The sequence below is a fragment of the Hyperolius riggenbachi genome, chromosome 7, assembly GCF_040937935.1.
Source record: "Hyperolius riggenbachi isolate aHypRig1 chromosome 7, aHypRig1.pri, whole genome shotgun sequence".
Lineage (NCBI taxonomy): Eukaryota > Metazoa > Chordata > Amphibia > Anura > Hyperoliidae > Hyperolius > Hyperolius riggenbachi.
In genome coordinates, this window is record NC_090652.1 from 251,442,089 (window position 1) to 251,455,843 (window position 13,755).

The 13,755-nt window shown below is 41.2% G+C and overlaps 1 protein-coding gene across 2 annotated transcripts in view; it reads right to left on the reverse strand.

Moving 5' to 3' along the window:
- LOC137524955 (dynein axonemal heavy chain 11-like) overlaps nt 1-13,755 on the reverse strand; it is a 378,600-nt gene that overhangs the window by 357,899 nt on the left and 6,946 nt on the right. For both annotated transcript variants that reach the window (XM_068245507.1, XM_068245505.1), the window contains exons 4-5: nt 5,665-5,825; nt 4,389-4,545 (exon numbers count right to left, since the gene is read on the reverse strand). In XM_068245507.1, the coding sequence (XP_068101608.1) occupies nt 4,389-4,545; nt 5,665-5,825 (318 nt within the window). The remainder of the gene's footprint in view (nt 1-4,388; nt 4,546-5,664; nt 5,826-13,755) is intronic.

Here is a 13,755-nt window from a genome sequence, read left to right on the forward strand (position 1 = left end):
CGTAGCCCTTCCGGATCCACCCTCCACCAACGCCTGGAACGGCAGGTAGCCGACTACCTGGCCTTAAGTGTGGATGTAGACACTGCTGTGAACAGCGATGAGGAACCCTTGAACTACTGGGTGCGCAGGCTTGACCTGTGGCCAGAGCTGTCCCAATTTGCCATCCAACTTCTCTCCTGCCCTGCCGCAAGCGTCCTGTCAGAAAGGACCTTCAGCGCAGCTGGAGGCATTGTCACAGAGAAGAGAAGTCGCCTAAGTCACAAAAGTGTTAAGTACCTCACCTTTATCAAAATGAATGAGGCATGGATCCCGGAGGGCTGCTGCCCGCCCCAAGACTAAGTCAGTCCCCGCACACACAGCATCTTTGCCTGCACGCCGTGTGACTGGCTGCCTGGCCTGCCCCAAGAAGACTAAGTCGCTCCCAGTCCCTCCACACAGCATGTCTGCCTGCAGGCCGCTTGACTACCTTCTCCGCCACCACCAACAGGGTCCGGGACTCCAGGCGGATTGCTGAATTTTTTAGGCCGCTGCTAGCAGCGGCCGCTGTAATAATTTTTCTGGTGCGTGTACATGACTGCCTAATTTTTCTGGCTGCACTGCGGGCAGCTGCAACAACAAAAGAAAAGGCATGTACATGCGCCTATTCCCCTTCGTGATCATTACCTTGCCGTGGTGAAGGGGCTTGCGTATCACAATGAAGCAATGACCGGCGCCTAGATGAGTGTCTCGGGGGGCACACCCACGATAATAAGGTCGTTGCCTCATTGTGGTCAGACCAAATTTGATCAGCTGGACAGTCACTGTTCTGTCATTCAGCTACATCAGCCAGGCGACCATATGGGCTGTAAAGCCACCAAAACCTGCACTCTCGCCATGGTGCGCACCAGTCCAGCACGGCCGTCACTACACAAACAGCTGTTTGCGGTGCGTTACACGGTGAGTTTGGTGTGTCAGTGTGAAGCAGTACCTTAATTACACTACCTGATTGATGTATACACATGCAAGATGTTTGAAAGCACTTTAGGCCTGTCATTTAGCATTCAATGTGATTTCTGCCCTTAAAACGCTGCTTTGCGTCAAATCCAGATTTTTCCCCGGGACTTTTGGCATGTATCCCACTCCGCCATGCCCCCCTCCAGGTGTTAGACCCCTTGAAACATCTTTTCCATCACTTTTGTGGCCAGCATAATTATTTTTTTTTTTCAAAGTTCGCATCCCCATTGAAGTCTATTGCGGTTCGCGAACTTTAACGCGAACCGAACCTTCCGCGGAAGTTCGCGAACCAGATTCGCGAACCTAAAATCGGAGGTTCGGCCCAACTCTACCGCAGATCTGAAAATCCATCCTGGTGGACCTGATATGCAGATGAATGTCAGTTAAATCATGTGTGTATGATGATCTGCAAAAATCATGGACTATCATTGCAATTTGCAGGAATGGATTTTTGGCAGGAACAGATCTTTTGCAGCTACAGATCTATTGAGTGTGTGCAGCATGTTTGTGTGCAGCATCTTGCAAAGATTTTTTTCTGATGGGGAGTTCAGCTCCATAGAAAAGACTGTGTAGAGTATGGCTCTCATGCTACATGAAGGGTGGTAAGATTGGTCTGTGATCTTTCATTTTCCAAAGACTATAGTCTGATGTGTGTATGCACCTTAACCACTTGCCGACCGCACGCTTATACCGTGCATCGGCAAAGTGGCAGCTGCAGGACCAGCGACGCAGTACTGCGTCGCCAGCTGCAGGCTGATTAATCAGGAAGCAGCCGCTCGTGCGAGCGGCTGCTTCCTGTCAATTCACGGCGGGGGGCTCCGTGAATAGCCTGCGGGCCTCCGATGGCGGCTTGCAGGCTAAATGTAAACACAAGCGGAAATAATCCGCTTTGTTTACATTGTACGGCGCTGCTGCGCAGCAGCGCCGTAAGGCAGATCGGCGATCCCCGGCCAATCAGCGGCCGGGGATCGCCGCCATGTGACAGGGGACGTCCTGTCACTGGCTGCACAGGACGGATAGCGTCCTGTGCAGCCCCGATCACCGGGGATGAGCAGGCAGGAGAGGGAGGGGGGAATTTCGCCGCGGAGGGGGGCTTGGAGGTGCCCCCCCCCCCCGCAACAAGCCTGCCCACCAGAGCGCTCAGACCCCCCCTGCACACCATCCCCATAGGGGGGAAAAAAGGGGAGCGATCTGATCGCTCTGCATGAAACCTGATCTGTGCTGGGGGCTGCAGAGCCCACCCAGCACAGATCACAAAAATTAACGCTGGTCCTTAAGGGGGGGTAAAGGGTGGGTCCTCAAGTGGTTAAGTGTGTGTGTGTGAAGATAAATCATTAAGAATACAGCATGTCATCAAAAGATCAGGCGTTCCTGTGCACTTGTTCTCCTTTCAACATTAGTACAAGTGCATCACAAGGGACTACACAGCTGGGCAGTATGTGCCAATAACCTAATTAAAAACATAAAAAATAAAAAATGTGCTCATTCCATGAGATACTTGGTGAACAAACGTCCACGTATCTATACATTGTACGTCTCTTTGCACATGCACAGTAATAACCTGTACCAGTGTCCATATTTGGTGTATACCATTGTCTGTATTATTATATACCCCGTGCTTGTTTTTCCTCATATGTACAGTGCCTTGGAATGTGCTGGCAATTTATAAATCAATAATAACAGTAATAAACCACAGCACAGATTTATTTTCAACCTTCTCCTGGCTCTGCAGAGATACATATGAGCAGATACATAATATTACAAAAAAAACCCACTTATTTGACTCATGTTTCAAACTCTTAGGGCTTGTTTTCGATTTTTTATTTGTATGCGCTGGCAATTTTTAAAGTCGCTTTAAAACCGATTGAGCAATGTAGCTCTATGTGAGTGTTCTCACATGAGCGATGAGCTTTCTTTCCAATCGCAAACGTGGCTCCTGCACCATTTCCTGAAAAGCTATTTGCAGAACACTTTTTAAAATTAATACATTGTATTTATTAAGTTCTAGGTCAAAGAGTTCCATTTCCTAAAGAGAAAAAAAAATTGCCAACCAAACGCTCTTAGAAAAGCGCTTTGAAAGTCAATAATTGCTCTGAAAAGTGCAGGAAAAAGTGCTTTGAAAAGCACTCACAAAATCACTTGTGATAAATTAGGACCAAGCTGTGCCACTATATCTCTGCTTCATCAAAATGGAGGAAAAAAATCCACCAACAATTTTGTCAGATTAAACCCTGAATAGTGCTTGTCTGCTGTTTAGGGGAAGAGAGAGACAAAAGCTCCAAGTGAGGGAATAGGCTAAGCCATCTACCTCCTACAAATAAAAAGTAGAGGCAAGCACAAAGGCTCTTCACCAAAGAACTTGTGGCACCAGTTACCTATTGCATATGGTGCTTCAATAAAGTGTTACCTGGGTTAATTATTCTAACTAATTTTACTATATTTAGGAGAAAAGAGGAGCCTCGACTACCATTCTCTTGCTTGGAGTGCCTCTTCATTCACTTATACCTGACCAGAGGCAAAGCTACCTAAGGTAAGCACAGAGGTATGTTCATGCTTTAGCCACATAAATCTGTGTATTGTCTGTTCCTATCCTCTCTTCATTCCCCCCAGGTCTCCACAATCACTCCTTTTTTACTTTCGACTATTTTCAGACAGGAAGAGGCAGGCTTCCTTTGGTGTTCCCTCATTCCACCCTGCCCTTTCCTCCTCTTAAGGGGAGTGAATGAGTCAGGGAAGAAGAGGGAATGGGAGGGTGATAGGAGGGAACATTGCCACATCCTGCCTCTTCCTGTCTGAAAATTTGACTTAGTCACGTCAAAGTCACATTTTTCAAGGAGTTCACAGGGACCAGGGGGAATGGGGATAGGAATGGACAACACACGAAGGTATGTGGATCCAGCATGAACATAACTCTGTTACCTTAGGTAGCTTTGTTTCATGTTAGGTGTACTCTAAATACCAATTTGTATTTCATTTTTAAATAAAATTTTGTCCAGGGCCCTCTCATACTTGACCGAGAAGGACCAAGAAAGAGGTACTGAACTTGACCAGCCCCAAGAGGAGACAGGTTAGTGTTCTCAGGTTGTCAAAGTCGAGTATTGTGGAGAACATCTTAAATTAGTATATTTTACTGTCGTTCACGTGGCAAGGTGTGGTTTTGATACTACACCTAGCGGCTCTCAGTTGTGTCTCTTTTCTGTCCACCCAGAATTTACTCTCACCAGTGCTGAAATTCTTATCTGCCATAGTGTTTTGTAGCTTTATGTAGCTTTATTTAGTCAGCAAGTATTACATTTCTCACCTCATGCTTATCTATAAGTGCACATACATATATGTCTGTGTAATGTGTGTATGTTTTTATTGCTGCAAAAATACCAGTTAAGATTGTATCACACCTTATAGTCCATTTGCTCGGAGCAGTTGAACACATAAACCATAATTCCTAAGGCTCGGCCAAGGTCTTTGGTAGTTTCTGTCTTTCCTGTTCCAGCAGGGCCAGAGAGAGCGCCACTCATAGCCAGGTGCAGAGACTGAGTTAAGGTTATGTAGCATCTGGAAAAGTAAGCGTAGCACATAAAATGTAATATGCATATGGATAATAAGTACTTCGGTACACTCAAAGTCATAAATTAAATCGTCACCATGGTAGCAATACACTTTTTAGTGTAGCAGACTTCACATCACAAGGATATCTCGAAAGCTAGATCGTGGAACCATTGTTCCTCTGTCATTTCACATCTACCTTTATATGTGTATGTACCTTAATGTTAGTCCTTTTTGACTTTTCTTGTGCTTAAATGTTTCAAATACACAAGGTGAAATGGAAAAAGATAATTCCTAAGAACAGTTTTGTGAATCATCCCTCATGTATGCTAGTAAAAAACTTATTCCAGGCTATTACTTTATCAAGTTGAATGTTACCTTTATCAAGAAGAGTATTAATTTAGGATTTGTTATGCAATCCTCTCTGGTTATATTTGAAAGTTGGTACACATGCTAGTGGTGGTCAGTTGGGGCCATCTCTGGCAAAAAGCTAGTGTTAGTGCGACTCATCTCAACTGAAATCATTGTTCCCCTCCTTACCTCTCCTGCTGAGAGCCATTCTATTGTGCTTTCCTCCCCCCTCCATAGCAACAGAACGCAAATCTCTGGTCTTTTGACTTTTAATGTTAGAGACTTACTGCACCATTAAAGCAGAGCTGGGACAAGGTCCTCCAGGACCCAAGGCTGAGACATCAAAGTATGCACCGTCCATCCCTCCCACCCCAGCCATCACATTCATTGCTATTAGACTAAGAGGCTCCCCCCAGGGCCCCCCCCCCCCCTCCCCAACATCTTAATCTCTAGTTATGTGGCTTGCAGTCACTGCCATGTTTTGCCTTTTCCTTCTTTCTCTCTGCTTCAAACACAATAGGGTAATGCTAGCTGAGTGAGTTGTGCACCCCCTCTTACACTACACCCCGAGGCTGGAGCCTCTCTCACCTCTGCCTTAGCCCTGCTCTGCATTAAAGTGAAACTCTTTGATTGATGTGCAGTTGTGGTGACAACATTTAAAACTTTCCACCCAATTTAATCTTTCACTTCTAAACGCAATAAACAATTAAAACTAATATGGTGAACAAAGCAATGTAGAACTCTGTACTGTTGAAGAGTCTGATATACAGTCCCCACCTGTCTGTGAGAGGTGTGATCACCAGGCGAGGCGTGTTACCAAGGTATTCATAGGAATAGTGGAACTGAGCATCACAGATGTTAACAAAACACTCCTTGCTGCTTTCAGCCCATCGGTGACGCAGTTGTGACAGCCAAGTAAAGGCTTGTCCATTGGAAACCTGCAAGATTCAACACAGAGCTGTCATCAGGTAATGTTACAGGCAGAAGTCTCTGACATTTGTCTGTAGGTTAAGTTTGTTTAGAAGAAAAAATGGTTGACATAAGCAGAGATCATCAACATTTAAAACCCAAGTTCAACCCCATTTTTTATACACTTTGAACCACAATTTTTTTTTTAATATGTGCGCCGTGGTGCACAATTTTATTTCTGCTGTAAAGCACCATACACACCATAAAACTATTAGGAAACTGGTAAAACGTCACTGGAGGGTTTCATAACAAAAATCTTACATAATAAAAACATCAGGTCTGTGCCTAAAGAATCTGAGATTTAACTCAACCTTGCTAATTCATTTCCAAATTATAGTTTGTTTTTTTTAAAAAAGTGTACAGATCACCCTTTCCACTACGATTCTTAAAGTGGGGAGAAGCGTTAAAGTGAGAATGAAGCAAAAAAAACAAAAACCCTTATGATATAATGATTTGTATGTGTAGTACTGATAATTAATAGAACAGTAGTAGCAAAGAAAATAGTCTAATTTTTTATTTTCAGTTATATAGCTTTTTTTATTTATTTTTTTATAACATTTTATAATTCTGTCATATTTTCAATTAGAAGCCACACTGTATTTTAAACTATAAAACAAGCAGAGCTAATGACCCTTTCAACTTCCCTGCAGTAAAACTCTTACCTAAATCTGTCTCTGACTGTTTCTTTGATGTATAAGTGCTCCAGAAAACAGCAACCCAAGTTCAGTGGGAGAGCTCAGAGAAGCTCTTTTGCATAGATAACAACTGAAGTTTCTTAACTCTTCCTGTACTGGAAACAATACGAGACTCATATCTGTGCTACTAATGTTCTATTTCTTAGCTGTACTACACATACAATTCATTATATCATACGTTTATTTTCGCTTCATTGTCCCTTTAAGATGAATGGTCCAGCCACAGTATCTCCACTCCTGACTATTTTCTGATATGAAAGTGCTATGACAGGTTTCCTTTAAATAATTTCCTCACAGAGAAAGGACAGACACGGCATAGGACATCCGACATAAGCCTCCTTTCAGATTTTGAAAATTATACTCTTGTTCCACAGGAACCATTGAAATGTCAGCACCTTTACTGTGCAGTGTCACTTAGCATGCTTCAGTAGCAGACATTACCACATAATGTGGATGCTCTACAGCTCATTGCGGCACTTTCACTTTAACTCACGTGTCATGGCCGCTAACTTCTGGAAATATGACGGCATTTGCAAGCTGCCGAGGAGGCATTTGTGAATTGCCAGCTCAGACCTGTATTATAACAACACTGATAATCCTTGATATTTCCAAATAAAGGGCACATTATATCATCCACTTCCATGCAGCATCCTGACTGCTTAACACTGAAACATCAATCTTCCCTTTTGTTAGTAGCAATGATCTGGATTATTATAGTCACAGGTTTGTAGCTTGGCCAAAAAGTCCCAGTGTGCAAGTGAGTGATAGTGACCGGTCTAAACAAAATTCTGCGTTCTAAATGGGTGCTATTAATAAGGGATTTTTTTCTGTTTTAAAGTGTGTACTTCATCTTAAAGTAAATACTATTTTTAAAGCGAACCTAACCTAAAACTAAACTTATGAGATAATGGTCTATTTCCAATTAACTTTTTTTCCTGAGATACTCCCTAGGAGATAATTTTCATATTCTCTCAGCATTTTCAGCATTTTACAGTTAAAAAAATACCCAAAAGTTTGAGAAAAAGTACTATCAAAATTATTTTAAGTATTTTCTTGCTTGCCAATGGTTTACAGTGTTCCCCAACCCTGTCCTCAAGGCATGTTTTGTGGAAATCCATAGAGGTAGTTAATCAGCTCTGCTGAGACACTAATTACCTCACCTGTGAATGTTTGTGGTTTTCTGGAAAACATGTACTGTTGGTGGGCCTTGAGGACAGGGTTGGGGAACTTTGGTTTAAGGTGTGAAAATGGATGGAGCAGAGTGGTCTGTACACGCAGATAGGCACCCAGTATAACAAGTTAGAATTTTGTACTGAAGAAAAACATGCAGGGATGTTTTGTTGTCCCACTCTTTTTTCCTTCCTTCGATGTCCATTTGTCCATACCACAGAGACCTGGGTCATCTCTGCCATCACTGCGCCCCTCATACCCTCCCTCGTTTGTGTGTCTAATTCGGACCACCCTTCCTTATAGGATGGCCTGTGTGGTCACTACAGTTGGTTCTCGTTTTTCAACTCCTTTCCTGTAATTTACCTTGCCCTACTCTCAGTGAGCAAAAATATTATTCTATTGAGATTTCCTGGGCCTGTTTTTAGGTGGTAATAAGTGAGAGAATGCCCAGAAGGTAAAATGTTTGTGTTTGTTTGGTTATTGGCTTTAGCGGGTCTATCCTTGTGTTGTGTCCGCATTGCTCAGGGTATCTCCAACCTATTATATTCTGAGAGTTATATTGCCTTGTACTTACAATGCCTCCTATTTTTACTATTATAACCCACAATGTCCAGGGTTTAAATGAACCGGTCGAGAGACGAAAGCTTTTCAACAAACGGCTTAAAGCCTCTATATAATTTTTTATAGGAAACTCATCTTATGAACTATAAGGCCTCCTCTTTTATGGACAGGAGCTATCAGAAGGTATATCTGTCGACCTTCAGTAAAAAAAAGCTATGGAAGTGGACATTATTTTTCATAACTCGGTTTATAGTTATAGTTTATTGGCTGACCACTCTGGTAGGGTTGATGTTGGCAGGAGAACTAGAGGAGTACTTTCTGCAAATAAATGATGAATGCTTTTTTTTTTTTTTTGAATGATTGATACTTCCAACAAAAATATTACCTAGGAGAATTCACAGGATGTTTCAGCACATAGCTAATTCCACAAACACACATCTCATCTCCCATTGGAAAAACCCTATTTGTCTATTGACCATGTAATTGACAAGATCCACAGGGTTATGATCCTTGAAAGAATGGTTGCAGCCGTGGAGGACCGGATGCTTCAGTTTGATAAAACTTGGACCCTGTGGGTGGCTTATGCTGCATCAGAAAATTGTATGAGCAATGGAATAGTGCCCTTTTCAATATCACTAACAATTAAAAATATGGGTGGATGAACTAGGTCTTTAAATGTTATTATTAGCAGCCCAGTCTATCACAGACTTTGATTGATAGAGGCTACAATTTTGGCAAAGAGTTCAGTCTGTGCCCATACCATTAAAGTCGAAACAGCAGAATAATACAATCCAAGCAGCAGTGGTAGCATCGGCACCACCCACAGAACTGGATTCTAATTCCAACTGCCGGTCATATTTTTAAAACATGTTTTTTATTTGAAGAAGCTTCCTTTCACGCCAAAAGGTATCATGTGAGAATAGTGATTACTGAGCCAGGAAGTAGTATATTTACAACTTCCTAGTTTAGTACTTAGGAGGTCAGTAGCTAGGAAGTCAAGAAGTCCATGACTCTTGACTTGTCTGGAACTGTTGACATTTTTTATCTGTTCTCTGCACTCAGAAGTGCTTTGCTGCAATGCAAGAGTTATGGCTTGTAAAGTACAATAGTCATCATTGAGAGGTATTCAACAGTGCAACCTAAAGGGTACCTGAGATGAAAGGAGAAAATAATTGATACTTACTTAGGGCTTCCTCCAGACCCATGTACTCTGTGGGCTCCCTCGTCCTCTTCAGGGCGACTCCGTTCGTCTGCAATCTCCCACGGTAAAAGGGGGCCCAGTCGTGCTGTACTGCACATGCTGGAGTGATCTGTGCCTATACAGTATTACATGTGCAGGTGCAGAATGCTCCTAGTGATGGGAGCATGATGGGTGCATGGGCGAGGCAGGGCTGTGCATCCGCAGTGCAGCCCCAACTGGAGCCTATTAATGGGGGGAGATTGTAGGCAAACAGAACCACCCGGGAGGATGGTAAGGGAGCCCACGGAGTACAAGGGACTGGAGGAAGTCCTAGGTAAGTATGAATTATTTTCTTCTGTCTTCTCAGGTTCTCTGTAAAGGACAACTAAAGCGAGAGTGATATGAAAGCTGCCATATTTATTTCCTATTAAGCAATACCAGTTGCTTGGCTATCCACTTGATCTTCTGCTTCTAATACTTTTAGCCATAGACCCTGAACAAGCATATGCAGATCAGGTGTTTCTCACATTATTGTCAGATCTGATATATTAGCTGCATGCTTGTTTCTGCTGTTATTCAGACACTTGTATTGTTTAATTGATATTATTTAACCACTTCAGGACAACATCAATTTTCACATATCAGTGCTGCTCCCATTCATTTGCCAATAACTTTATTACTACTTATCACACCCAAATGATCTATGTTTTGTTTTTTCAGGACACATTAGGCTTTTAGTGAGTAATATTTTTGTTTAGTGATTACCTTATTTTCTATGCATTTTAAAGGGAAGATAAGAGAAAAATTGAAAAAGCACACTATTTCTCCATTTACATCCATTATAGCTTTACAATAAACAGTGCTAATTATGAGTTAAACCCACAAATTGTATTTGCTTATCCATGCTGGTTATGTGTCTATGTGTTCACAAACACTATTTGTGTTTTTTGCTTTCTCACTGTACACTATTCATGATTACAAAACTTTATTTGCAAAAATAACAGTAATATACCCTTATGACATGCATATATAAAAAGCCAAGTTCCTAAGGTAAGAATATAGTTATTTTCTTTTATATTCTTTCACTTTGTTTTAATTTACAAGTCTTGGTTTTGGTACAGAATATACAAAATTTGTATTACTTTTGATTCAGTTTGTTACTAAAAAGAATACACAAGACATAGCCCTTAACTCTAAAACATGCTAAAATCTATTCTACTACTTATCATGGTTAAAATGTTACCCCATACATCTTGTGTGGCTATACTAATAGCTTAGCAAGTTTGATTATAATTTTGAAAATTAATTTTTATGTTGGATTGAGTTTGACCCTACCCATTTCTCATGTGATAAAGGGCCAAGCTTTAAAACACACCAAAATGTATTCTACAACTCGTCCCTGATAAAAGGATACCACATGTGCCTCTTTTTTTTGTGTTATAACGTTATATTGAAAAAATAACAGAATGCATACAGGCGTGTACAAATAAATGCACGGGTAGATGCTGAGACAATATCAATATCACGTATACATACATTGAGACGTGTCACAAAAAGCCACAAAAATATTACAAGTATATTAATATAGGATATTCATAAGAAAAAGTGGCAGTTATATAACTAGGTGATCACCATGTGGCAATATCAATGAACATCAGGCATTGGTTTGTGCAAAGAAAAGAAATGTCAGCGAATCCTTTAACAATTTTAGACAGCACTCCAGCAATCTCCACAGTCGATGTGCCAGGCTAAATGGAAGATAGCACTCCAGTTCCAAGTATCAGGATGAAAGTAGTAGCCGGCACCATCTATATATAACCTCTTTTATTCATTAAAAAAGTGAATCCTTTAACCACTTAAGGCAACCTGGACGAACATTTTCGTTGGGTTGCGCACACTCCCATGGGCCGTGCGTGCTCCCGCCGCCGGCCGTTAGCCCAGCGATCAATGAATGGTATTATAGATCCCATTCACTGATCGAAGCCTTACGCAGAAAAACCGACAGAGGCTGCTGTTTTTCTGATTCACAAAAAGTTTTCCGTCCTCCTAATGCGTCCTGGAAGCCTGATTGTATGCTTCCAGGACTTTTTGTATGTGGTCATCTTGTGGGCAAATAGTAAAACTACACCCACATCTATTTTTTATTAAACAAATGCATTATTTTACATTTAAAATTAGCTGTTTACCTCCGACACCACAAATTACCCAAATAAAATTGTTAATAAAAAAAAATGTAATTAAAAAAACAAACAAACAACATGAATAGCTACCTAAGGGTCTGAACTTTTTAAATAAGCATGTCAAAGGAGTATATTAACATAATTTTTTAAATTATAAGCTTGTAAATAGTTATGGATGGAAATTGAAAAAATGCACCTTTATTTCCAAATAAAATATTGGCGCCATACATTGTGATAGGGACATCATTTAAATGGTGTAATAAGTGGGACAAAAGGGCAAATAAAATACATGGGTTTTAATTATGGTAGCATGTATTAATTTCAAACTATAAAGGCCAAAAACTGATAAATAATGATTTTTTCCATTTCTTTCTTAATATTCATGTTAAAATTGATTTAGAATAAAATAATTCTTAGCAAAATGTATCACCCAAAGAAAGCCTAATTGGTGGCAGAAAAAACAAGATATAGACTAATTCATTGTGATGAGTAGTGATAAAGTTATTGGCAAATGAATGGGAGGTGAAAGTTGCTCAGATGCAAAAAATAAACATCCCTTTGGGCTTAAGTGGTTAATAAGAGAAAAGAAAAGGAAGAGGAAGGGAAAGGAGGGACAAGTAGGCGAATGAGACAGATATACAAGGACTGGGGTAGAGGAGGATGGGAAGGAAAAGGAGGGATAAAAGAAAAAGAGAGGTGGAGTCCAGCTTTCCACTATTATGTAGCAAGTCAGCCATATTGTAGAATATGTGAAACCAAAACGTATTTTGGAAACTTATAAGAGTTGTAAATCTCAGCCATACGAGGCCCAGAAGTATCTCGTCATAATCTATGAGATTAAGGCCTCAGCCCCTTCAGAGTCTCTATAATCATACCAGACTGCCCATTTCCTTACAGAGGCTTCATTACGCTCATATGCACTGTAGAACAAATCCTCAAGTCTACATACCTCATTGAGTTCAGTAAACACATGTAGAGGAGTGGGGATCGAGGTGCTCTTCCAGTTACGGGCAATTAATAATTTGGCTATAATCATGAGAATACTTGTCCGATTTTTCTTTAGTTGGGAGGTCCCACCAGGAAGCAGGTTGAGGAGAGCCCATATGTGCCTCATTTAGTATAAAACTGGTGGTGCACTCTCCACAATTACACTGGACGTGTATACTCGTTCAGTTAGGCTAAAGTGGTTATAAGGAAATAAACATGGCAGCCTCGATATTCTTCTCATTTTAATTATCCTTTAAGTCTGCCTGGAGAGAAAGTGTCATTTACAGCTCTGGATTGTTAACCCTTACAGTGAGAAAAAAAAGGAACACAGCCTAGTTCTAAGTAGACTTTGAACTGTAAATACACATCTTTATCTAATCATGCCACATGTTACTTGAGATGCATAGATTAAAAAATGGCGCAGGAAAATGGATGAAGTCAATAGACACAATGAGGGTAAAGAAGCGCCCAGGGGCTTATAAAACTGAGGTAAAAACAACAGTAAAAACGATAAATGAGGTGGCTTACCTAAATAAGGACATTCTCATAGGAAAAAAGAGAATTTTATTTTTGCACAGGCAATGCGTTTCACAGGTCTAAGCCTGCTTCCTCAGGCCAATCAGAGTGCCAGAGTATGTAGAGCCAGTATGCATAAAGCGCTCCATGCATACTGGCTCTACATAGTCTGGCACTCTTATTGGCCTGAGGAAGCGGGCTTAGACCCGTGAAATGCGTTGCCTGTGCAAAAATAAAATTCTCTTTTTTCTTATGAGAATGGCCTTAAGTCACATCATTTATTGTTTTTACTGTTGTTTTTAAGTCAGTTTTATAAACCCCTGGGCACTTCTTTACCCTCATTGTGCTTAATCACCCCCCCACCCTCCACACACACACACACACACACACACCTGTTATGGGTGGGGTTCAAAAACAAACCGTGTTTGAAGCCGTTATTGTCTTTTAAAGAACAAGCGACCACCACCAGCCCCAGTCTGGGACACCCCGAGTGGAGACGAGTTCATTATCTCCACCTGCTTCCAGTGGTCGGTTGCCCCCAGCAACCTACCTTTGTGAGTAGCCCTTTTATCACTATATTATTTTCAGTGTTACTGACATACTACACCAT